At 40.0% G+C, this 27745-nt stretch overlaps 1 protein-coding gene across 2 annotated transcripts in view; it reads right to left on the reverse strand.

Annotated features, from left to right (window-relative positions):
* The window catches only part of dennd2b (DENN domain containing 2B), a 73234-nt gene that overhangs the window by 35862 nt on the left and 9627 nt on the right, over positions 1-27745 (reverse strand). For both annotated transcript variants that reach the window (XM_034296844.1, XM_034296841.1), the window contains exon 2: positions 3819-3917. In XM_034296844.1, the coding sequence (XP_034152735.1) occupies positions 3819-3892 (74 nt within the window). In that variant the 5' untranslated portion in view covers positions 3893-3917. The remainder of the gene's footprint in view (positions 1-3818; positions 3918-27745) is intronic.

A 27745-nucleotide genomic window follows, 5' to 3' on the forward strand; every position in this document is an offset into this window, starting at 1 on the left:
CTTTGGGAACTTTGTCTGGACTTGGCCGCTGACAGGCTTGCGAAACCTAAAGCAGTGGTGGGGATCTGATGTCACAGCTAGCGATGGTAAGAATAACAAGTGTGAACTGAGCTGGGAGGAGGGAGGAGGAGGCAAGCACTGTGATCCAGGGGTGCAGGTTGGGACAGATCTCTTCACACCTCTGGGCTTTGTCTTTCCTGTGAGGGTGGGGACTGGAGAGAAAGGCTTCACAGCACCTGGACACCTGTAGGCCCAGCCCAGGATTTCAGACTCCACCCATTCTACGTTAATGTGTTTCAGCTTTACATAGATTTCGTGTATATTGCCCCAAAAACTTGTCTACTGCTTCCCGCACCATGAGATTAAGTACATTTCTCTGTGTGTATAAGTGTTGCTAGCTAATAAATGCGATTTGTATGCTGAGCCATGGTAGGATTAGTGTTATCCTACACCACAGCCCCAACACCTCCAGGCCACTACTCATCCCTAAAATCAATCTAATGAAAGGAAGCCAGTGTATGGGTTTGATAGGTATCTATTTGCCTGTAAGCACTGTGCTCCAGAAATTAGAGCAGTAACACACCACTATCCCTGGCACGCATCTGGGTAACTTCCAGATTAATCTATACAATCTTAGTCTTCAGGCCTGATTTGATTCATTACGCAAGTAACCTAACTCCTCCTGACAAACTGTTATGTCCAAATGACCTGCCACCTCTAACTATCAAAATTGTATATTTTAAATGCTAAACAAGCATTATGGGCTCAAATGGTGTAAATCATATAATTAGGCCCTTACGGTTTGTTTGTAAAGTAGGAAAGGTTTAGACATTATATTACTGCACAAGGGAGTGAAAGAAGTAGCAAGTTACTGTAGGTAAAGATATGCAATAATAATAAAACACACCCTTAGTGAACCAGAGCCCTAACATACTAGGTCTGAGGGATTATCAAACTTCTTTCACGGATTGAATCTGCTTGGTTTCTCAGAATGACGTGGTTTGGGGTGAAACTGGTTCCACGTGCCAGGTTTGGACCTGGGGGTTGAACTCAAGGCTCCTGTAATTAAACCCAGTACTAATGGCATTCTATTCCCACGGTATCCCATACACACTGGGATATTTCCACAACAGCCTTATGCTCTGGTCAAAAGTAGTGCCCTGCTTAGGGAATAGGATGCCACTTAGGAGGTAGACATAATGACCAGTGTCCTGGATCCAAACCACTCGTTCATCACCTCATTATTGAACAGTGCTTGCAAGGTCACTTTCCAATTGACTGTGGTAAAAGTCCAAACGAAGTTTTAAAAATCCAATTATCCAGTGTCTAAAATGGAAACACATGTAGTATGGAGTCAAAGAAAATCAAATGGATAAAGACCAAATAAGGATAACATTTGGAATACAAGGGAAGTCTTTTATTGACCGAAATGTTCAAGGTTTTAGCCCGTTGATCAGTTCTGTAAATAATCTACAGATGTTCAGATTTGCCATGATAATTAATTAGAGCTATTTTCGGTAATAAGCGTGTGCTGTTAAAACATTCTTCCTAACAGCCTTTGAATGAAACCGAACAGTACATATCTAAAGAAATGCTCCAAACAATACGTTCAATCTGGTTCTTGTTTTACATACAAACAGCCATAACATGCTGAGTTAAAACAGCCCCGTTGTATAACTCACTATAATATCATTGGTGAAGTATGTCAAAAACCAACACACTCTGTGTAATAGATCAATTCAAATACCTCCTATCCACCCATCAGACCATAACAACCTAATTTAAATTCAATCAGCCATACAATAACACCAACAGGGAACATTAAAATATACCCCTTTTGCACATGACTATAGGGTTCTTAAAATGACTATAGAGTATTAAATCTCCCAAGTTTCTCTATCCTAGACAGGAATTCGAAGAAAAAATATGACAGGAAAGAATGCTGATAAGACAATTTCTCACAGGATCTGGGGAGTGCTGGAGGGCTTTGATCGGCCATTCTTTTAATAGAAATAATAATCAGTGAGCAAATAGATGAAGTCACTGGAAAGCGCGATGTAAATCTATAAAATGTTAAGTAAATCAAATGAAACAGATTTATGGGAGGAAAAAAGAGCTTGTCTTGAGGGAGAATTTCAAAATGAAATGGCAGGGTTGTTAATGGCTTCACTTTCATTTCTTTTAGAACATCTATCTATTTATCTAGGTTATTGGAAGCCTTCTGTACTGGCCTAATATATTAACAGAACAGGAAGTGGCCAGTGGTTTATGTGCCCTGGCTCAGGCCGATGCTGGCAACGAGCTTGGTACATGTGTGGCCGCCCCAGCTGAAGCTGTCCAGCCCCAGAGCCTGGCTTGTTTATACTGGCAAAGTCCTGACCACCAGAACACCCCCATTGACCCCAACCCTAATGCAGCTATCCATACTGGAGAGCTCTGCACTTGATGCTTTCCTTTTGTGCAAAAAATAACTTGCAAGAGTTTAGGGCAAACATTCAATGCAGCTCTCTTTAGGCATAAATGAAAGTTTCATGTCTAAAATCATTGTTTCACTATGAGAATTTCTGCTCTCTAAGTACAAAATAATAGAAACATTAGAAAATGTGTTGATGGTAACAGAGCTATGGAGGGTTATTATTTTCTGTGCAAATTAGTTTTCATCTGTTTGGAATGGGATCATTAATCAATCTAATGGGTCCGGACTTCATAAAAAACATTTGTGCCTGTCACGCATCTATGAGAAAAATTTTTGTAATAATGTTATTCTATAGGCTAGGCTAGGATTTATTAAATTGTGTAATAACCTTATTCTGTAGGATCGGATGGAATTAATAACATTTTGTAATAATGCTACAGAGGTCACCAAAAAACAATTACTTAGCACAAAGTCTGTCAATGTTACAATTGAATCTCACAGGTGATGGCGTTTTAACACTTGGTCAATATTAACAACTCTCTAGGTTAGGCTCAAATTCTGTGTAGCTCAACTGATAGACCACAGCAATTGCAGCACTAGGTAAAAGTAGGTAAAAGTCCCACAAGAGGCCAATATTAAAATATAACTAACTTGCTCTGGATATGTGTCAGCTAAATAATGTAGAGTAAATGTAACACATGAGATTTCAAATTAAAACACCACACCCACTACCTTTGCTTTGTTATGGCTGAGCATGTAGCATTTGGTAAACCAACCTATTGACAGAATGCACATGACAAAGTACTAGATAGTGAAGCTTTGCAGCTGTGACCCCCTGTAAGTCTAGAGTAAGCATTCCATGCAAGTTGATGCAAGTTCCTGTACATTTAAAATCTTAATTTTAAGGCCATTTTTGTGGACAGAGTCATGTTGAATAGAAAGACAGTTTACCACTGGCACTTTAAATATGAGCCCTGTTTGTGTCACTGTTCCACAAGGAAGATGTCATCATTCAACATGGTTACTCAAACAAACCATAGCTCAGACCAGAAAGAGTTTATAGTTAAACAGGGCCCTATTCCATGCTCTATTTCAGCTTCCCTGTAACACTAGACAGAATAATGCTGTACATCCTAATTAATAATACAGCAATACTAACACCTGTGGGTTAGTCAGCAATTTCCCCAACTGTATGCTGTGTATTACCCAACACACATCATGGGATCCTACAGACTTACAAAAAAAAAACGTTATTTCCTTAAGAAAAAATCCTGATTGAGGCAATAAAGGATCTGCACTGGTTATAACTGACATCATAGTGAGTTTTGACCGCCAACCCCTGCACTCGCTCCATCTGCTCCCTCCCCCTCCTCCTGGCATACAGGCCGATGATGTCACTGACCTGTCAGGGATATCCCGGGGCACATTAGCCCCTCCTGCTCGGGGTGCAGACTTGGAACTTTTGTTGGCAGTCATTGTCACCCTTGGACAGCCCACTCACCTGACGGACAGACAGACAATAAATCAACATCCAACATATTGAAGTCATTAGGATTTTTTCCAGTGTGCACAGACTTGTAGCAATGCAAATATGTTTACATTACAGAGTATTAAAGTGCCAAAAACAGAGCTGTGCTCTAGACACTGCATTACTCTGCTTTGTTAATCCAGCACCTCTCTTCCCGTACAAATAAATGGAAATGCAGTACTCATGAGGTCACCATTCCAACAAGAATGGGCCCTGATGTCTGAAAACAGAAGACAAAAGCTTGCGGTTGCCACAGAAACCCCAGAAATATTTCTGAATCATTCATGCTAGTTGGACTGTAGATCTGTATAAAAGAAACCTTGAATCTCATCCATTGTTATCCCATCAACTTAGAAAGCAAAAAAAAAAACTTTCAAAGCTGGAATTAAAGAAATGACAGAGTGGGGTATAGATTTTAATTATGGTGCACCCTCAGATAGAAGTAGGCTCAAGAATAGCCTAGTATTTACAAACACAGAAGACAGGCGACTATGGAGACACTCCATCCACTTATGATGGGAATGTGAGCCTGTACTAATCTCCGTCTTAATAAAGCAGCCAAGATTAACAGACTTAGGTTGCTCAGTTGGCTCATTAAATGGTGATTTATTTTCCCGCTGAACATGTTCATCTAGAGGACTAGAAGAAAAGGTCCGGCTGTGCTTTTATTGCAGATTTTTGTTTTATAGAGTTGTTGCTTGTGTACTGCGGAAGGACCTCAGGGCAGGCTTAACAGGCAGAGAGACATGCTACTCAGGAAGTTTCTACCTGAGCCAAAAGGGCCATTATAATTACGTTAATCAAAATCACTGAAATTGTCATATTAAAATGTAACTGGATTTTAAGTTCATCACCTGCTAAAGCTGCAAGACCTGCTTTAACTCTTCATCAGACAAACTGTGCAAACTGAGAAATAGTGATCTGTTGGTGGTTCATCAATGATGTTGATAAGCTACATCCTATAGTATCCAGTGTATGGATATGCTGACTGCTGCATACTCCTTACATTTCTATAGGCACCATGTTCACTGGATAATTGCTTGGATGCAAGCAGTAGGGTTCCGTAAGAAACAGCACTTCAGTACCCAATTATATTATTCATAAACCATTTTGCTGCACAAGCATTAAATTATGTTGTATGATCATCAATTGATCAATCAATGGGAAAACATCCCTCCCTTTCAAAACTACAGAAATGTGTCTCCTTAGTTCCCAAACGCTTACAGAGTGCTGTTAAAAGAAGAGGTGATGCAACACAGTGGTAAACATGCCCCTGCCCCAACTTTTTTCAAATGTGTTGCTGGCATCAAATTCAAAATGGCCATTTTTCCTAAAACAATAGAATGTCTTAGTTTCAACATTTGATATGTTGTCTTTGTACTATTTTCAATTAAAAACAGAGATACATTATTTGCACATCATTGCATTCTGTTTTTATTTGCATTTTACGCAGCATAACAACTATTTTGGAAACAGTGTTGTACATTGGGATTAGGTATTGATGTGTATTATTTAATCTTTACAAAAAAAGTCCACAACATTAAGTGAAAAATTAAATCTTACATTTTTGTTAAGTTTATTTTTTCAATAATTAGAAATCTAAAAACAGAAAATTGCATAATTATTCACCCCCATTACTATGACACATCTGAATTAGCTGTGGTGCAACCAGTTTTTTCCTTGATTGCCTCAGTTCTTGATTGTGCCTATCCTTTTGTAGTTTACAATAGTGTGGTTACATTAAAAGGATGATACACTCACTCTGCGCTTTGTATGCTGCCTCCCTCAACCGTGACAGTAATGTAAGGTGTTTCACTTGATTTCAGGCTAAGTACACTTGTGTCTAGTAGGTTCCATTGTTGGTTAGTACAAATCCAAAAAAATCCACAGGATAAAGACAAAGGAACATTAAAAGCAAATCTACCATATGGTTCTTCTAAAGTATCTATCAGGCATATGATGTAAAAAAGTCCTGGGCATTAAAGTATTGTTTTTAATGTCCTGCTTAATGTGTTCCCCTAAAAGAGAAAATCATAATATTTGCTCTTGCATCATTAATTCACAGACAGCTTCAAAATGTTCAGCTATTTTTCCTAGTCATAGTGAAAACCTGTATGCCACAATTAGTACTGGTGTATCACTAAATAGATTCAACATACTATGTCAAAGCACTCTTGATGAAATTGCTTAGATCTAGGTTAAGGCCTGAAACAAAACTATACCCTTGGTTAGATGAGAACATATGAAACATTAAGAAGACATGTAGAAAAGCAGAACAAAAATGGAAAAGGACTAAACTACATGTATATTACATGTACTGACTGTGTTGAAGATCCAGCACCAGTGAGGGCCATGGCCTCAACTGCTGCAGACTCAGAAAATGTCTTAACCTTTTCATACTCTGCCCCGTATTGAAGTTCCTTACCCCTGTCTGAACTTATCTTTTACTCTAATTGTTTTAGCAGACCTTTTAGATATCACACCTCATTTAAAACCCTCCTTTTGCCCTCTAGACATCATACCAGCCAGACTGCTTAAATAAATTATTGGAACAGTAGGCCCATAATTTCTCTCTGCACAGGTTTTGTCCATGTCTATTTTAAGTCAGCATGTGTTCAGCCCCTTATTAAAAACAGAGGTGTCAAGATTAGTTTTTTTTAAGAACTACAGGCACATTTCCAAGCTGCCCTTCTTATCCAAAATTTGACAGAAAGTTGTTGCAAAACACCTTTTACAGGTGGTGGAAGACAATTAAATTTTTGAGAAATTCTGGTCAGGCTCGTCAGAAACACAGTACTGAAACTGTTCTTGTTAAGGTTACAAATGCCTTGTTGAATATTGACTCTGGAAAATGTTAAATCTTGTTGTTACTGGATCTTAGTGCAGCTTTCAACACCATAGACCACAATATATTAATTGACAAACTTAGAATTGGGTTGGAATATCAGGGATTGCACTATATTGGTTCAAGTTGTATCTGTCAAATAGAACATTTGTAGTGTCCATTAACAATTATATGTATTCCTCTGTGCCTGTCATGTGGTGTTCTGCAGGGTTCCATCCTGGGGCCAATCCTGTTTTCTCTGTATATGCTTCCATTAGGTAGTATAATTAGGCAGCATGACATTTCTTTTCATTGTTGTGCAGATGATACACAGTTGTATTTGTCGGTTTAGCCAAATTATTTGAGAAAGTTGTGTGTTCTGCATAATTGCCTTGAAGACATTACAAACTGGATGTCCAATAATTTTCTTTGGTTAAACACTGATAAAACCAAAGTTTTAATTATCGGCCCCCAATCTATTTCGGATGAAGTTTGGTTGGCTCGAGGATCGCTAGCAAGAAATATTGTGCGTGCAGCCAGAAATCTGGGAGTTTTCTTTGATCCATTCTTACAATTTGAATATAACACAAAACCTGGTGCAGTAATGCTTTTACCAACTTAGAAACATTGGCAAGTTCGGTTTTAACTTTTGAGGACACTGAGAAAATTATGCTTTCATTTAATCTTGCCTAGACTACTATAATGCTTTGTTTACATGCCTCAAAAATAAGTCCCTAGGTAAACTTCAAGTTGTACAGAATTCAGCTGCCGGACTTCATACATAGACTAAATCAAGGTCTCATATAACCCCAGTGTTGGCAGCTCTACATTGGTTACCGGTGAATTTCAGAGTTGATTTTTTAATTCTACTTATCACTTTTAAGGCAATACATGGTCTAGCACCTGATTACATTAATGACATGTTCAACCCATACTGCACTGTTAGGCCTCTCAGATCAGCATAAAAAGAGCATTTGCACATCAAAGACACCTTACAGAGTACACAAAGAATATTTGAAAAAAGGTAAACATCAAATGAAAGGAATGTTAATTAATGATTAATAGCATTAGGCAAAACATTGCTGAACATTCCAGAAACATTTATTTGGGTTAGTACTCATCACCTAGACCAAACCCATAATTCATGAATGTGCGCTGATTATCCTGGTTAAACGGTAGCCGCCTACAAACTTAAGCTTACTCAGCCCAACCAGACTGATATCTGTGTAGCTTTTAAATGTAAGCTCGCAGGATCAGGCGACGGTGGGGGGCTACTGAATATCCCCCGGAGGACAGTAAAGTCCACTATCAAGGAATGGAGAGAATATGGCACAGCTATGAATCTATCTAAAACTGATCGTCTTCAGAAACAGAGGATCCGGACAAGAAGGGAGGCAACTCTAAAGGAGTTACAGTCTTCCATGGATGAGCTGGGAGAGACAGTGCCTACTGGAACAATAGCCCAGGTTTTTTTTTTTTTTTTTTACTAAATTGGGCTTTATAGGAGAGTGGCAAAAAGAGAGCCATTGTTAAAAAACATAACTAGTTTCCCAGGCAAGCGGGAGACTCTGAGACCTAGTGGATGAAGATTCTACGGACTGATAACACCCCAAAAAATGTTTTGGGCCTCAATACTTAGCAATATGTTTGGTGGAAGCCTAACACAGCACATCATCCTGATGACATGATCTCTAAAGTGAAGCATGGAGGTGGCAGAGTCATGCTATGGGGATGTCTCAGTGGCAGGGACTGGGAGACTGGTCAGGATTGAAAGAAGAATAAAAGAAAACGAGAGCAAAATACAGAGGTCCTTGAAGAACACTAGATCCAGAGCGGACATGGACATCAGACTCAAATTCATCTTCTAGCACGACAACAACATAAAGCACACAGACAAGATAATGCTTGAGTAACTTTGGAACAACTTTGTGAATTTCCTTGAGAGGCCCAGTCAAAAGCTCAAACCTCAATCCTATTAAGAATATGTTGAAAGTTCAAATTTGCTGTTCACCAAAGGTACCAAGCCAACTTGATGGAGCTTGAGCATAAAAGATTAATTGGCAAGAAAACTGCTGTGTCTAGATGTGCGTGCCTGTGCAATTTTAACTAAAGGGGTGAATACTTGTGGCAATCATGTATAGGAGTTGTTACAATGGGATAAGTCCATAATCGCTACTTATATATCGCTACTTAGATATTATAAAAGTAGAAGGGGAGAAAAACAAAGGACAACAAAAACAAATAAATATGTACAGTATAGTATGTCCAAAAATGTCAGTTGTTTATAAACGTTAGGAATAAGTAGCTAGGTGGTCCAGCGGTGAAAGCCACTGACTCTGTATTGCTGCAGCATGGTTAGGGTTAGGGTTAAGTCAAGCACACCGGTCTTTTCCCAAAACCTCCCTTCTCTGTCTTTCTCCATTTTTCCCAACCCATAAAGCATAGAAAATACTGAAACAATATATTGTGTACATACAGTGATAACCCAACACATTATGACCACTCACAGTGAAACGGGTAATGTTGATCATGTCTTAAAAAGGACACGTCAAGGTCTGGGTAGATTACATGGCAAGTGACCAATCAGTTCTCGTAGTCAACGTGTTGGATGCAGGAGAAATGGGCAGGAGTAAAGACCTGAGTGACTTTAAGGGACAAATGTTATGGCCAGATGAATGTTATAGGAAGATTGTGTCACAACACACAATGCAATGCACCCTACTGTTTATGGGGCTGCGTAGCCGCAGACCAGTCAGAATGCCCATAATGACCCCTGTCAACCGTCAAGCAACTACAATGGGCATGTGAGTGCCAGAACTGGACCTTGGAACAGTAGAAGAAGGATGTCTGGTCCGATGAGTCCTGTTTACTTCTACATCACGTGGATGGCCGTGTACTTGGGGAAGTGATGGTACCAGGACGCACTGTGGGAAAACAACAAGCCAATGTTCTGCTGGGAATCCCTGGGTACAGGCATTCATGTGGATGGCGATTTGACATGTTCCCCCAACTAAAAATGTTTGCATACCAGATACACTTCTTTATGGCAATGAAATTCCCTCAGAATAGTGGCCTCTTTCAGCAGGATAATGCGCCCTGCCACACTGCACACATTGTTCGAGAATGGTTTGAGGAACATGATGAAGAGTTCAAGGTGTTGCCCTGGCCTCCAAATTCCCCAAATCTCAATCCAACTGAGTATCGGTGGGATGTGCTGGATCAACTAGTCCGATCCACGGCGGCTCCACCTCCCAACTTACATGACTTGAAGGATCTGCTGCTTACGTCTTGGTGCCAGATACCACAGCAAACCTTCAGAGGTCTAGTGGAGTCCATGTCCCGGCAGACGGCGCTGTTTTGGCAGCACGCAGAGGACCAACAGCATATTAGGCAGGTGGTCATAATGTTTTGGCTTATCAGTGTATGATATATAGTATTCATTTAGTTATTTATGAAGCCTGTTAGTGTGGGTCTTCAAACATTTGTTTTGTGTGTTAAAAAGGGTTGTGTTTTAAACTACAACAAAGCTATATTTTCTGATTAATAGAAATCCGTGTATCATTCGTTCTTTTCATATTCAATTGAGATTTCAAAATCGGAAAATGAAAAAATGGTTCCTTATTTCGTTATTCGTTTACGAATCTGATACCAAAAAACGAATAACGAGTCATTTCTCGTACTTTCGATTTAATGCTAAGATCAAAAATAGGAAATTAGGAAACGGGCCACAGACCGATTTTGATTTTGATATTTAATTTGTTCGATTTGTGTGAACCGGAAGTTACGGTCTTCTTCGTGTGTTGCACTTGGAAGTTTCCAAGTTTTTTTTATATACTGTCTATGGACGTTTCCCGCAATTTGGAAAACAGTTAGACGAGGCCTGGAAAACATCAATTATGCCAACTCAGGGTCGACCATGGCAGGGAGTTTTACATGTGCTTGTACATGCAAGAGATGCTGTCAAGACATAGACACAACCCTAGCAGGCCACCATACCTTCAAACAACATCAACAAGGGTGAGGTTTTTGTAATACGGACTAACAGTACAACTAATATAATCAAATGCTTTTTTTATTCTAACAAATAAGGAGTGAAAGCATTTAAAATTGGAATTAATTTCCCAAACTAATCTATTACATTTTCATTCCATCTGAAATCGTGTTTTGTGTTCAACAGAATCTTCGATTGGAAAGGATTTGGCCCGAGGTGAACAATCGCGTTAACTACCCATTGAAACAGGCCCTGGTACACCTGCTGGACCAAGAAGTCCTCAACATGGAGGACAATATGACTAAATTCTGCATTTCAAACCTGACATGTCAATTAAGCCAAATTGGACTAGGCAGAGTGGTGCAATCGTGGAATGCACACAGGATCCCAGGTATGCTAAACTGAATATGTACAACCCTTTGAAGCAGTTATTTTTTCACACGCCAACCACATACAGCATAAATGGCATTGCTTTGTTAGTTATTTGTTTCCTTGTTTTAGGACGTGGGATACCCAATGAACTTGCAGCAGGTGGCTGTCCAGCTAAAATCTCTGAAGAGCTGCTGCCCAATGCCTCTGTTGTGGCAAACATGTATGAGCAAGAGTTTGGATCCTCGCTAATTTGGGTGTCAGTTTTTGGAACTGACCCATTTTCATCTGAGGAGGATAGATGTCATGCAGAACAAGACTTTGCAGAAAACTACCCTGACATCTCTCTTCTTTTTAATCATGTGGTAAATAATGACTATACACCTTTCCAAGATGCCTTGTTGTACCTCATAAATGTCACCCAAAGATATGTCTGAAAACAGTAACTGAAATGCAGTGGTGTTGTTAAGTAGCTAGGAAAACAGACTGTGTTATGCTCTTTGACAGTCACCCGTTTACTTCCTCTGAACAAGATGAAACTCTCCATGATGGTTTTGAAGGCTAACGTTTGGTTAAACTCTAAACTGAAGAAATGAATCAAGCTAACGAGACAATAACTTCCGGTTCACACAAATCGGACAAATTAAATATCAAAATCTAAATCGGTCCGTGGCCCGTTATTTCATTTCCTATTTTTGATCTGAGCATTAAATCGAAAGTACGAAAAATGACCCGTTATTCATTTTTTGGTATCAGATTCGTAAACGAATAACGAAATAACGAACCATTTTTTCATTTTCCGTTTTGGAATCTCAATTGAATATGAAAAGAACGAATGATACACGGATTAATAGATCTTATTCCTGTTTTGATTTCCAATTTGAATAGCAGAGAAAGCAGTCTTAGATTTCATTCAATCTACGTTCTTCTGACGTGTAGAAAAATTACTGGCTTATGTCACAATGTTTAGCCTACCCATTGTCTTACACAACCTGTGTCTGTACCCATAGCAACAGACATGAAAAGGCTGTTTAGTTAATATAATGAATGGAACAGGCTTGGTACCTCTAACAATGGCAATTTGACTGGGAAACCAAATGGGTACACTAATGATGGCAGACTGGTATTGTGATGCAATCATTTTCATATACAATGTTCCTTAAAAATGATATGGTTCATGCTAAGGAATTTGTTTTATTTTAATATCAGCTAAGTTGATTCAACAAATCACAGCTGGTTTCCTGTACATCCTGGTTTTACTCTGAGCTCAACAATATAAGGTTATGACAACGTGAGATTCCATGCTCTCAAAAACAAACAAATTCATGGGATAATCTTGTTGCTAGATTCGACAGGATAAGCATATGACCAACTGTCCTCTTTTCTTTAGTGTAGTACTTAGCTTAAATGTAGTCATGTGAAAAAACATTTGAGTTTATTTGGAATAATAAACCAGACAAAGCAAAATGGGCATATTTATACAACAAATATGAGTTGAGATCAACATGGCTAAAATGTACCAGTATAAACCATGACATATTTTCAATTAAAGGGCAAAGGTTTGACTGCTACACCACGTGGAATTCAGGATAGTTGGGAACAAAATTCTTGTCCCGCTTCCATGGCATCAGGTGTATAGAATTATATACAAAACAACATTTGATGCTTCAATCAAGTCCTTCCAGTTAAACCTACTATATACAAATCTTGCAACAATAGAAATGCTCAATATATTAGTTAAACAGCACTGTGCAGATGTAAAAATGAAACAGAATCAGTGGGCCATCTGGTCTGGGACTGTCAGTTGCGGCAGACTTCAGGAATCAAGTTCAGAATTGATTGTCGGAACAATGGTATCTCTACTGAGATGAGTATACAGACAATACAGATTGATGATAAAAAAAAATGATGGCCAATCAGTTGAAAATTTTTTTTTTTCTTGGGTTACAAATTCATCTTTAAGGCTATGTCTGAAAAGATGTAACGATTGGAAAGTATTTGGTAATGCATCACAGCAAGACAGAGAAATTATAAGTGTGTGTGTGTGCATATCAGTGTGTATAAGCGTGTGTGTATGTATATCAGGATATGGGTGTGTATGTCCAACCCCGTTTCCAAAAAAGTTGGGACGCTGTGTAAAATGCTAATAAAAACAGGATGCAATGATGTGCAATGATTATCCCTATATTTAATTGAAAATAGTACAAAGACAATATATCAAATGTTGAAACTGAGAACCTCTCCGGGAGCTATCACCTTATCGTGGTGGAGATGTTTGTGTGATCCTTTGAACCTGAGGGCTGTGTTGTCTGGGCCTTAGTGCTCCTGGTAGGGTTTCCCATGGCAAAGTGGTCTCAGGGGAGGAGCCAGACTAAGAATGGTTAAAAAAAAACCTATGCACAAATGAGGAAGAGGAGGAATTACCCAGCCCGGAGGAAGCCCGGGGCCCCCGTCTGGAGCCAGACCTCTCTGTGGGGGAAGGAGCTGAAACTTGTGGGGGAGGTGGAGCGCTATCAGTTAGATCTGGTGGGGCTTACATTCACGCACAGTCTCGGTTCTGGAACCGTACTCTTGGATAGGGGATGGACTTTATTCTTCTCTGGGGTTGCCCAGGGTGTGAGGCGCTGGGCGGGGGTTGGGATACTCACAAGCCCCCAGCTGAGTGCAGCTATGTTGGAGTTTACCCCAGTGGATGAGAGGGTTGCCTCACCACACCTACGGATTGTGGGGGGGGGATCTCTGACAGTTTTTTGTGCATATGCCCCGAACAGCAGTTCAGAGTATTTGGCCTTCTTGGAGACCCTGAATGGAGTCCTGTATGGGGCTCCAGTAGGGGACTCCATAATTCTGCTGGGGGACTTTAACACACACGTGAGCAATGATGGAGACACCTGGAGAGTCGTGATAGGGAGAATTGGCCTCCCTGATCTGAACTCGAGTGGTCATTTGTTGTTAGAGTTCTGTGCTAATCATGGATTATCTATAAAGAACAACATGTTCAAACATAAGGATGCTCATAAGTGTACGTGGTACCAGAGCACCCTAGGCCAAAGGTTGATGATTTATTTTGTGATCGTGTCATCGGATCTAAGGCCACATGTTTTGGACACTCAGGTAAAGAGAGGGGCGGAGTTGTCAACCGATCACCATCTGGTGGTGAGTTGGGTCAGGGGGTGGGGGAAGACTCTGGACAGACCGGGAAAGCCCAAATGGGTAGTGTGGGTGAACTGGGAACTTCTGGAGGAGGCCCCTGTCCGAAAGATCTTCAACTCACACCTCCGGCTGAGCTTTTCTGGCATCCCTGTGGAGGTTGGGGGCATTGAACCTGAATGGTCGATGTTTAAAGCCTCCATTGCCGAAGTTGCGGCGGGGAGCTGTGGTCTAAAGGTCTTAGGTGCATCAAGGGGCGGTAACCCTCGAACACACTGGTGGACACCGGTGGTCAAGGAAGCCGTCCGACTGAAGAAGGAGGACTCCAGAGGCAGTTGCAGTGTACCGACGGAACCGAAGGGCTGCGACCTCTGCTGTGAAAGAGGCAAAACAGCGGGTCCGCCACCTCAGGGGGGGAAAACCGTCCGCCACCTCAGGGGGGGAAAACGTGGAACTAGCCAAGCTGTGTACAGTAAGGATGGGACACTGTTGACCTCAACTGAGGAGGTAATTGGGCAATGGAAGGAACACTTTGAGGAACTCCTAAATCCCACTAACACGCCCTCTATAGTGGAGGCAGAGCTGGAGGCTGATGGGAAAGCATCGTCAATCTCCATGGCAGAAGTCACTGAGGTAGTCAAACAACTCCACAGTGGCAAAGCTCCGGGGATTGACGAAATCCGTCCAGAAATGTTGAAAGCTTTGGGTGTGGAGGGGATGTCTTGGATGACACGCCTCTTCAACATTGCGTGGGAGTCAGGGACAGTGACAAAGGAGTGGCAGACCGGGGTGGTGGTTCCCCTGTTCAAAAAGGGGGACCAGAGGGTGTGTGCCAATTACAGGGGTATCACACTTCTCAGCCTCCCTGGGAACGTCTACTCAAAAGGTACTGGAAAGGAGGGTTCGACAGATAGTCGAGCCTCAGATTGAAGAGGAACAATGCAGATTCCGTCCTGGTCTGAATCTGCATCGGGAGTATGCTGCAGGAGTATGGGGTGAGGAGGTCCCTTCTGAGGGCTATCCAATCCCTGTATGTCCAAAGTGAGAGCTGTGTTCGGGTTCTCGGTAGTATGTCGGACTCGTTCCAGGTGGGGGTTGGGTGGTCTGGGGATCTCATCGCTGCTTTTTGCAGATGATGTGGTCCTGATGGCATCATCGGTCTGTGACCTTCAGCACTCACTGGACCGGTTCGCAGCCGAGTGCGAAGCGGTTGGGATGAGGATTAGCACCTCTAAATCTGAGGCCATGGTTCTCAACAGGAAACCGATGGAGTGCCTCCTTCAGGTAGGGAATGAGGCGTTACCCCAAGTGAAAGGAGTTCAAGTATCTCGGGTCTTGTTCGAGAGTGAGGGTAAAGTGGAATGGGAGATTGGTCGGAGAATCGGAGCAGCGGGGGCAGTATTGCATTGGCTTTACCGAACCGTTGTGACGAAAAGAGAGCTGAGCCGGAAGGCTCAATTAGCATAATTTCTTCTTAATTTTACGTTGAGAACGTTATTCTTAAATTGTTGCACTATTTGCCTGCACAGTCTTTCACAGAGTGGTGATCACCTCATCTTTTCTTCTGGATGCTCATTTTATACTCAATCATGTTACTGACCTGTTGCTAATTCTATTAATATTTATAAGATATTCCTCCAGGTAGTTTTTTTAGCAATACACAACTTTCCCCCTGTCCCAACCTTTTTGAAACGTGTTGCTGGCATCAGATAAATAAAAAGAATCAAGAAACAATAGCATTTCTCAATTTCAACATTTGATATGTTGTCTTTATACAATTTTATTGAATATAGAGTTTAAATGGATTTCCACATCACTGCATTCTGGTTTTTTTTACATTTTACTCAGCGTCCCAACATTTTGGGAAACAGGGTTGTAAGTAATCTGGGTGTGTAAGCATAAGTGAGCTAAGGTATGTGTTTATATATGGATGGTGCTGGCCGTAGTATTGTGGCCTGGGGTGGTCACTGGAGGTAAAGCACCGGAGGATCTTGCATCAAGTGACAACATTGTGGAAGTGGAATCCCTAAGGATTCAAGGGGGGAACATAGAGTTTACTATTAGCTTGTGCAACATATTCAATTGTGCAGACAGTACCTCCTACATTCCCTTCCACAGGGCTGGGTATGTGGCCAATGAAAAAAACTGGTTAGCCAAAGATGGGTAAGATACCACTTTGAAACCCTAAGACAGGCACAGTCATGCATCTGGCCACTTCATTTATAAGTATGCAGGTATGCACACACACAGAAGACAATGAATATAATGGAATATGTTAAGGAGGAGGAACACTGCTCTGCAGGCCTGTGATAGCTGAGGGGGCTAAGTTACAGGTTTATTTATTCAGACTTATGTTCCCCCTTTAGACAGGCATACCATCGATTAGCAGTCAAATATATAGTGGTCCAAATGCCTACTGCGGATCATGTTGCTGTGGTCGGAGCTGTCCATGATAGTTTTGGATATGTTTGCGGGTATGTGTCTGTGTATAAGTGGGTGTGTGTTGGGGTGTAGGGGTGCCTTACAAATCAACTGAGTTGAAATTATTTATAGATTGATAATGTGATGGGTGACAAAATAAATGAAAAAACATGAATAAATGAGTGGAGGAACATAACACTTAAGCAATTAACATCCTATCATGCTCTGCGACATTAATAGAAAAATGTGGAGCAGGCCTAGTTAACCTCACAGAAAGTATCTACATGTGACTTTGAAAGAAGGTTCATTATTGGGTCTCTTCAAGGATGACAATGGTCCCATCCATAGGGCACTAGGGGTCACTGAAGGCTCTGAATAGTAAGAAAACATTAATCATATGCAATGGCCTTCATAGTCACCTGATGTAAAATGTATTGAACACTTATGGGAGATTTTTAACAATTTATTAAACAGTGCACTCCACCACTATTCTTAAAACAGGAAATAAGGTAATATATTTTGGAAGAATGGTGTTCCATCCCTCCAGTAGAGTTTCAGGGACTTAGAAGCTATGCCAAAGCGCATTCAGACAGTTCTGACTGTTCTTGGTGCCTCAACACGTTACTTAGACACCTGATGTAATTTTTTTCTGTATTCTTATATCATGGATTATGTTACAAGTTCGGATAAAAGTGTAGTAAAGGTGTTTAAATATCACATTTAAAATGTTTTATACAGTAGCTCACAAAAGTGTGACAGAGTGTACAGCTTGGATAACAGTGTAAATTTTTTTGTCCCCTCAAAATAACACAACACACAGGGATTAATGTCTAAACCGCTGGAAACAAAAGTGAATACACACCTAAGTGAAAATGTCCAAATAGGGCCCAATTAGCCATTTTCCCTCCCCGTTGTCATGTGACTCGTTAGCTGAACCAATATACTCCTTACTAAAATGGAAGAAGCATGGCTCCACACTTCATGCATACTTTGAAAAGCTAAGCTAAATATTAGTAAAGCTGTTAGCCAAGGCAAAAATAGAATTCCATTTTTTTTGTCAGATGCACCGAATAACAAGGCATCATTTTGAACGGTGAAATTCTTGTGACATTACATGTGACATCAGCGCACCAAGCAATAAGAAATATATAGAGAAAGATAATTGCAACAAGATACATACTGTAACAATAAAAACTAGCAGCAATTCCAGAGAATGTAGAAATTGGAAAAAGGACAGTATCTTAATCTTAAATATTATAAATATAAGTGTATAACATATAGCCTATAATGTATAAATGTAATCAAAATGTGCTAATGTACATTGAATGTACATAGAAAGTGATCAATATGATCAATAGATCAATGTTGCTGGTTGAGAAGCCTTATGGCCTGGGGGGAAAACATTTTGTTATCCTGGACATGTTGCCATTTATGTTTTCTGTGTAAGAGGTCTCATTGTTGTTGGAGATGAGACCCAGGATGTTGGTGTCGTCCACAAACATAAGGATGTCTTTGGAGCTGTGTGTGGCCACGCAGTCATGCGTGCACAGGGCGTATACAGGAGAGTATGCAGTCCTGAGGGTCTCCGGTGCTCAGGGTTAGTGCAGAGGAGGTAAGGTTGCCCATTCTCACCACCCTGGGGTCTGCTCATCAGGAATCCAGGATCCAGTTGCAAAGGGAGGTGTTAAGGGTCCTGAGCTTGGGAACAAGTGTTGAATGTTGAGCTGTAGTCCACCAACAGCATCCTCAAGTATGTGCAACACTTTTCCAGGTGGGATATTTGGATGAGTTAAGGGCATTTGTTGTACTCTTCCAGTCATGATGGAAGAAATGTACTCCCCTGTTTTTCAGGTACACTATTTCAGGTGTTTGGGAGTTCAACTAGTAATTTAATTATACTATTCAGTAGCTTAGTGGGAGTTGAACTACAGTCAAATTTTGCTGGTGTTTTTAGTAGTTTAGTAGTTAACATCAGCACCCTAGGGAACACAGAGTCAAATGTCCGTAAACTTAACTGTTTCACCCCTTTAAATCTAATTACACCCTCATCTAAATTACAGGGAAATACAGCCAAAAATGATACTCTCTGACTATCCTTTATTCTCTTTCAAAGTGTTTTGGTTAGAAAACCCAGAGGGATAGGAGGTAGATGGAATGCAGGGTGCCTGGCTGGCCTCTGGTCAGAAGCTGTTTGTCTACAGGAAATAGTTATACAGTGGATATAAAAAGTCTACACACCCCTGTGAAAATGCCAGGTTCTTGTGATGTAAAAGAATGAGACAAAGATAAATCATATCAGTACTAATTCCACTTTTAATGTGACCTATAATGTGAATAATTCAATTGAAAAACAAACTGAAGTCTTCGAGGGGGAAAAATTAAAATCTTACAATAAAATGGTTGCATAAGTGTGCACAACCTCTTATACCTGGGGATGTGACTGTGTTCAGAATTAACCAATCACATTCAAACTCATGTTAAATAGAAGTCATTACACACCTGCCATCATTTAAAGTGACTCTGATTAATCCCAAATAATGTTCAGCTGTTCTGATTTTCCTGACCTTTTCTTAGTTGCATCTCAGAGCAAAAGCCATGGTCCGCAGAGAGCTTCCAAAGCATCAGAGGGATTTCATTGTTGAAAGATATCAGTCAGGAGAATGGTACAAAATAATTTATACCATGGAACACAGTGAAGACAGTCATCATCAAGTGGAGAAAATATGGCACAACAGAGACATTACCAAGAACTGGACGTCCCTCCAAAATGTATGAAAAGATGAGAAGAAAACTGGTCAGGGAGGCTTCCAAGAGGCCTACAGCAACATTAAAGGAACTGCAGGAATTTCTGGCAAGTACTGGCTGTGTGCTACATGTGACAACAATCCCCTGTGGGCTATGGGGTAGGGTAGTAAGACGGAAGCCTTTTCTTACAAAGAAAAATATCCAAGCCTGGCTGAAGTTTGTAAAAACATGTGGGAAAATGTGTTATGGTCTGATGAAACAAAGTTTGAACATTTTGGCCATAATTCCAAAAGGTTTGTTTGGCGCAAAAACAACACTGCACATCACCCAAAAACACCATAACCACAGCGAAGCATGGTGGTGGCAGCATCATGCTTTGGGGCTGTTTTTCTTCAGCTGGAAGTGGGGCCTTAGTCAGGGTGGAAGGAATTATGAACAGTTCCAAATACCAGGCAATTTTGGCACAATACCTTTAGGTGTCTGTTAGAAAGCTGAAGATGAAGAGGAAGTTCACATTTCAGCATGACAACGACCCAAAGCACACATCCAAATCCACAAAATTGCCACGTCAAGATGTGCCATGCTAATAGACTCCTACCCAAAAAGACTGAGTGCTGTAATAAAATCAAAAGGTGCTTCAACAAAGTATTAGTTTAAGGGTGTGCACACTTATGCAACCAGGTTATTGTGAGTTTTCTATTTTTCCCCCTTAATGATTTCAGTTTGTTTTTCAATTGAATTGTTCACGTTATAGGTCACATTAAAGGTGGAAAAAGTTCTGACATGATTTATCTTTGTCTCATTCTTCACAAGAACCTGGCATTTTAACAGGGGTCTGTAGACTTTTTATATCCACTGTATGAAGAAGCAGCCACCCAGGCCAACTGGGCCCAAAGTAGGTCTAGTGTTGCTGAGCTGAGCTCTATAGAGCAGATGACGAGAGAGACTATTTCCTGTTTTGGTGGAATGAAAGGACAGGGCATACATCTTCATTTTGATCCAGGAGAAAGCGGAATGGCCAAAATATCCTGACTTCAATTTATTTTATTCATTATTCTCTGCAGGCATACAACAGAAAACTGTTGGTTACACTATCATTTTGGATAAAGCGGTATAATACTTAAACATTTTACCAAAGCATTCTGATTAAGGTGCATTGTTGGAACATGTAATGCACTATATACATTTATTTCGGTTTTGCCTTGTAGTTGCTACAAGATGGAAGCCTTTTTTGAGGCCTCTAAAAGTGCAAGTGATATAAATATGCTGTAATTGTATGCACTACATTTTACCTAGGAGTAAACGTACTTGCATGAATCCTTTGTAACAACAGATAATTAGTGTAAGATACAAAGCCCATTCATTCATTTCAATTATGTTAGCCTTTACCTTTTTAAAGCATGATACAATAAATGTTAAGGTTTTGTACTTAGTGTTATTACACAGCATCTGCATTGATTCATATTATACAGTATGCATGTATATAAAGTATGTGTATATACAGTATGGTTATACACAGTATGTGTTATACGAATCACATCATTTTGCTTGACACAAGCTGTCTGTAAGCTACTGTCCAATTGAAGTACTTAGTGCATACCACCAAGTTGACCAAAGGCATACTAACAGTATAATTTGTACATTACTAGGCATGTAAGAAAAACATATTAGATTAAATATTAGGAAAAAATTTGGGCATAGATGACTGAAAATATTGCTATTTATTTTAAATACTGTACTGGTTATAGCTGCATGATTTAGCAAAAAAGTGGTTGTTGCCACAAGGATGAATATTTTTACTGACTTGTTGAAAGATGCACAGCTGTGCGTTTAAATATTGGACCACTAAATAATTTTCAATTATAACAGTTGGAAGGCGAATACGGCCCGCAAAAATAACTTCCAAGAACTTATCAAGATAGGCATACTGACAAACCACTGCAATAAAAAATACAATTGAACAGTGCCTCAGCTAATCTTAATAGTTCTATCAAAACAAATGTGGAGTGCCCAATGATTATAAAAGATGTTTCAATTTTTTTGCGTACTTCAGACCAGGCAAGTTTTCAAATATCTGGCTTACTCCCTACCTATATGGAATACTGCCAAAACAATGGTATTGCCAAGTACAGTAATTAATCTGTAATAAGCCACTAGCAGTTAAATGCAAGAACAGGCAGGTTTGAAATGTGCTTTACAAACTTGCCAAGTTGGGTGCAACAAATGAATTGGTGATTAACAGGAAATTAAAGTCACATCAACTTTCTACTTAAAGGTGCCCAACACAGCATTTACCATTTACAATATCCAAAAATAACCCTTACATAACATCAGTTAATGTTAAAAAACAGTCTCTGGCAGAGTATCAGGACTGACACTATCCCCATTCCCATGTTGGCAAGTACAAAGTAGAAGGCTGGGACATTCGTAGGCATGTACTTCCTTGAAGGTGTGTGAGGTAAAGGCCAATGACAAGTTTTGTTTGGGTTCATGTAGCCTACACTGAACGCTCCAGAAACAAAAATATATGGAAGCAACACGTGCATAAGACAAACTAGGGTACATTTTGCATTTGATGGCGAGAGCTGAAGTTTGTGTGAACAGTGATGCAGAGTTGGCTCGCTTTCTACTTGACAAGTAGGTTACATCACCTCATTTAGCTAGTTGGCTAGATAATCAAGGAAATCTATGTGTAAGTTACTAGATTGATGATAACAGAGGAACAATTATACTAGAAATAGAAAAAAATTCAATTTTCTTGTTTATTCTATTTGTATGAGAGCAGATACGTTTTAGGAGACAATTGGTCCAGACAATCCAAGCAGACACTCCAGATTCCATTTTGTGCTGGAAAATAGTGTTACAACCTGGTGTTCTCTGCAAAATTTTAAGAAAAATAAACATGCATCAAGGGTTGTTTGACCAAACCAATGCATAAGCGAATATTGCTCGGAAGAAGCAATTATATCGCTTCTTGGCTAGATTTAGCCTTGGGCAAACTGGTCATATTATTGTTCCAGCTAGCGCTAGCAAGCACGATTATGGTTTCATCTTCACTAGTTAGCCACCAGATAGTCTCTGAAATATGGAAATGCATCTAATGCAATAGATAGCCCAGATTACGTTTCGATTGGTTTAGCTGTTTACTTTGTTAATTCTGTGTTCTGTAGTTATGGAAAGGCCCCATCAACATTTGAAATGAAAAGTCAGTTCATTATTCCAGCATTGGCCACTGGTTTAAAAAGAAAACTTAAAACCAGTGGCCAAAAATCCTGGAATGCACACTTATTATTTCTGTTGAGTGATTCATCTGAATTCTCACCACAGTATATATCATACTATAATTGACATTGGCCAATATTTACCATGGTGCACCTGTGAGGACTATGGGTTATATGCACATCATCTTCAGAACAATAGCGTGATTTGTGTCAGATTAGTCCAGATGGAGCTTTTGGGAATAAACAGAAATGTGTCCCATCCTACTTCCTGGAACCGATACCATCTCTTAAAATTAAACCACAAGCTACTGTATAAACAAAAAACCAGAGCTAGCTCTCTGGACTACCAGTTTCTTTTTTGGGATGTCAAAGCAGCAGAACATTAACTTACAAATCACCATGTTCAGTAGGATGTAGCCATGGCTCAAATAGCACCATATTATCCTATGTTGGCCTCTACATTTGTACAGAGGCATACGGGCCCTTGTAGTGAACTATAAGGAACACAATAATACAGGTTATTTTGGAGGATCCTCTTTTTCATAGGAGCTGGCAATGATTGCTAAGTAAAGACAGCAAAATGTTACTTGTACAAATAGAGGCAGGTTAATTCATTTCTGAGATTGAAGAACAGCAAACAGAGCTTCTATTTTGAAGTCTAATGTTAGAGATGTTCAAGTGAGATTCCTATCCAGCAATGTAGCTACCTGTCAGATATTTAAGGACTAGGTGTTTCTTCTGGCAAGTTTTCTCAGAGCAAGTTAAGCCCTGTACACATTAAATGTAACCACTCTGTTACGTTGTGCAATGTTACATTCATTTTGGTGGAGGCCACCACAATGGAGTGGAATCGCAAGGCCAAATAGCAGCTAACTTTGTTGCTCTGGATAGGAGCATCTGATAAATAACAAAAATGTAAATATGTTGTCATGACAAGCCTTCTTTCTCATCATTCCCTGTCTGTCACCTTTTTTTTTTAAGACACTACCTTCCTTGTATAACTGATATATTATGACAGTGAAATATCTCAATAATAACTCAGTCAATCAAGCAAATGTATTTTATAAAGCACTTTTTACATCAGCAGTTGTCACAAAGTGCATTCAAACATACCATGCTTAAAATCCTAAAGAGCAAGAAACAACAATAATTAATGCACAGTAACAAGAAAAAAACTCCCTAGTAGGTATATAACTGCACCATGTGTCTTAATTGAACCACATTCTAAATCAAAAGGTAAATCCACTACGGGGGAATACTGAGACCGGATAATTCTGTTACTATTTTCCCAGTTGCTATGTACTTACTCTATTATTAGACTGCAAACTATGCTTGCTTGTTGAGGATGCAAGTTGGAGACAGTTCGGGTGGAACTGAAAAGCTCTTTGTTTTCAACATGTCCTTGAGAGGGAAGAATCATGGTTAAAATGTAAGCTCTTTGTTGGGAGACCGTAATACATGAATGTCAAGCAAAGCTACACCCCCTATTGTGGGGTCGGGAGGGGGGTCCTAGTGAAGCCATTAGGTCCATGGCCATGTCAGCCTGGACAGGTCCACAGATCAGTTCATCACATCAAGGAATGTGCTAATATTTGTCCTGTCAACACATTAGAAAATGTCTCAAATTTTGAGGCAGTATGTCTACAACTTTATGAAACAATTTAAGCAAGCTATTCATGCCAGACGAGGTAGCGTTAGTTAGCTAGCTAACCTATCTAGTTAGCAAGTTAACTTAAGTCAGTAATATCATATTCAGGAAGCATTCTTTGATCTATAGCTCTAAACCACTAACCTCCTAAGGCTTTATTTAATTAGTATCCATCACCACCAGGTTTCTGGTGAAAATATGTTAACTACAACATGCACAATGGCTTCGAGGAATAGTAGAGTTTAAAAAATATATATATTCATTTTGTAGTGCAGTTTGCTACACCTTTGTCTCAGCTACTTTGGCAGACAGGTCCTCTACAACGTTTCTGCTGATCACCACCACAAAGCTGAGCTAGCTAACAGCCGAGAGACAGCCAGGAAAAGAAGAGTAACACCTCTGCAAATTTTCAACTCTTTCCAGACATCACAACTCACCAGAGGATAAGAGGATTGCATGGGCCCACATATCCACCGGCATTCCTTCTCGAATTCAGAATACTATTTAGACCATCAAGGAAAGAGGTTTTGGGACTGCTGTTGGAAATCCGACATGTCAGATGTGAGTCTATGTGTGAGGAGGTTGAATTACTGAGTAAATACCATGGTAAAGGGAAAAGAGGAGCCACTCCAGACACTCACGTAACATCATATGTTCCTCATAAACCTTAGACAAGGAGAGACATGGCACTGTGCATGTCCTTTATGTACATACAGCGTGTCGTCATGGAAGAAGCATGTGTTTAGATTGAGTAGAACGAACATGAATAATGTCTTTGTTAACATGAAAGTATTATAAAAGACCTTCCAACTGGATGAGAACTCTGGTCTTAATTAACAGTCTACACAAAACTAAATATGCTGCATGAAGCTGGCTTGTGTCTCCTTTTGACTCTTAGTACCACAAGTAGGAGAAAGCAGGCTTTCCTAAAGAATGATCCCATGGATATCGTTTTTGTCAAATAGGCGGCTGTTTGCTAAGAGTTGGCGAGTTCTTAAATACCAATCATGCACATTTCCATTGATCCCTTTATGGACAGGGGCACCGCAGGCTTGGACTGTTCATGGCAACTGTACACTCATTACACCAGGGGCCTCAGATAAAAAGCCCAAGCTAACACAATATCTGGGAATTCATTTTCAGCATGTTGCACCTTGTTGTTTATGTGGTGTACACATTCAGTCACTCATAAATGATAACCACATGTTGTGAGTTAAAAATGAATTATTTGAACTCTCCCCAAAAACCATAAGCAACAAAGCTGGCTTACCCAGCAGAAGTACTTTACTTATCTGAATGTATTATTTATTTGTATAAAATAGCAGAAGCAGTAGGCCACAGAATAAAAGGCCAGGAAATTCCTATTTTGCTAATAGTGCAATAAAATATTCAGATGTGCAGTTAAACGGGAAATATATTCAGCAATGTTTCTAAAACATTTTCCGATCTGATTTAGTCATCATGGGCTCAGAACATAAATTTTCATTCTTTCTCTATGATTGATTGTAATTTAAAGAGCAGACAATTACAAAAGAGAAAACTGTTTTAGAAAAGTGTTGACAGAATTCCCCAAAACATCTGATAGATTTGCATAGGCTTTCCCTTAAAGTTATATACAAACCCTTATTTTACCAGGTACATTGACAGAAAATGTGGTGCACTAATTTCTCTAATACACTAAGGACTTAGTTACAGAGGAGAGGAGAACAGTGTAATTAATTAAAAGAGGAAAATGTAGCTCTAATGCCCAAAAAGGTTAGAGACCACTCCTCTACACAATACCCACAATTCCCTGCCATTGTAGCTCCCTGGCTCAAAACACCAGATGGAACCAATTATTTAGTTCTTTCCTTTTCTCTACATCTTTCAGCTGTTTACAGTTCCCTTTCTCATCAAGGCAATACTAAAGGCAGATTTGCGTTGTGGAAAGTAGAGGAAAAGTGTTCTGGGCAACCTGGATATGAGCATGCACAGCTGTTGGAGCTGGCATGTGGAAAAAAGGCTTAAGTCGATTTGAGCGGCTGCTGGGGGCTGGGAGTTTGGATATACGTTATGTCACTAAGCTGACTTCTGACACACAGGCTTTTACTTCCAATGGAAAAGGGATAGGAGGACAATACATTGTGTGCCTAAACGGCCTTATGACTTACACTCTTCTACCTTTCTCCCATATGGATGAGGGTTAGTCAGCGGTCATAAATCTGTGGGATGAAGAGTTATTTGACTCTTATGACTGTCTTTATATTTTCCAGGGCAAAATTAAAAACACAAAGCAGACAAAACCCTCCATGCCTTTAAAAGCCCATTAGGTCTAACATCCTCTAACCCAAATCAAAGGTAATTGGTAATGTCATTATAATGTGAAGAACAACTTATAATGTAGGGCAAAAATGTATTCAAACATCGCTTTCATAAAAACATATTTCTGTTTCACATTAGTGTTATTTAGAAGCTTGGGCTATCAAAAGTTTTGAGCTACAGAAAGAGATGATAACACAGAGAGCAAGGGTGAGCTTGGCTGAAAGAACGCCATGCCACAACAACTTTAAAAGTGACCTTGTACACGTTTTTAAGAGCACCTACGAAAGGTTGAACAAACACTCCTGGCTTACTGGCAATGGCCAAAAGATAGCATGTGTTTGGTGATATTTGGAAAGGGCGGACAAAAAGAACATTCAGCAATTACTTGAACTGAGTAAATTGCACTACACACTAAAGCAAATGAACGGTCTGTCCATTCAAAACCAAAGCAAGAAGTAACAGGAAGTTATAGTCAACTGAACAGGATCTTAATTAGGGCTGGATGGTTAGTAGACAGTTTTAATACAGAGTAAATGTGATTTACTCAGTAATATGTATTGTGCAACACCTTAAGATAAACTTAGCTTTGGCTACTTGGTATACATACATTGACTGAAATAAAAAGCTAAGATTTCCAAATCATAGAAGGCCACATCTCTTGTTATCTTTAGACATGATGTGGGACTAAAAGGCAAATGAGGAGAGATTAAATGGAGTTCTTCAGTTAGTCCATACATTTAGATATAGTTAGGTGGGAGAACTGCACAACACATAGTAGTACAACTTACTTAAGTAGCTGTCAGCAAAATAAGTGCTAAAGGGAAGAGAAAAACAAATAATATAAATTGGGCTGGTTCCACAGTTGGACAGAGAAGAGGGCTGCCCTCCCATAGGGGCAAGGACGGCCAAGACACCAGAGATGAGAGAACACAGAGCTTGGTTAGGCATCTAGGGTTTGGGTTTTGCCTGAAGTTAGGTTGATGTTCTCCTAGCAGCTGTAGTGTGAGGCAACAACTCAGACCACCGCTCCACTCGGGGGCTCACAGTTAAAAGTTTGAATGAAGCAGAAACTGCCAAGTTCTGCCCAGAGCCAGAGCCGCATCTAGACAGCTCAACTGCTCTGTACATTCA

Source organism: Esox lucius, chromosome 2, assembly GCF_011004845.1.
Source record: "Esox lucius isolate fEsoLuc1 chromosome 2, fEsoLuc1.pri, whole genome shotgun sequence".
Classification (NCBI taxonomy): Eukaryota; Metazoa; Chordata; class Actinopteri; order Esociformes; family Esocidae; genus Esox; species Esox lucius.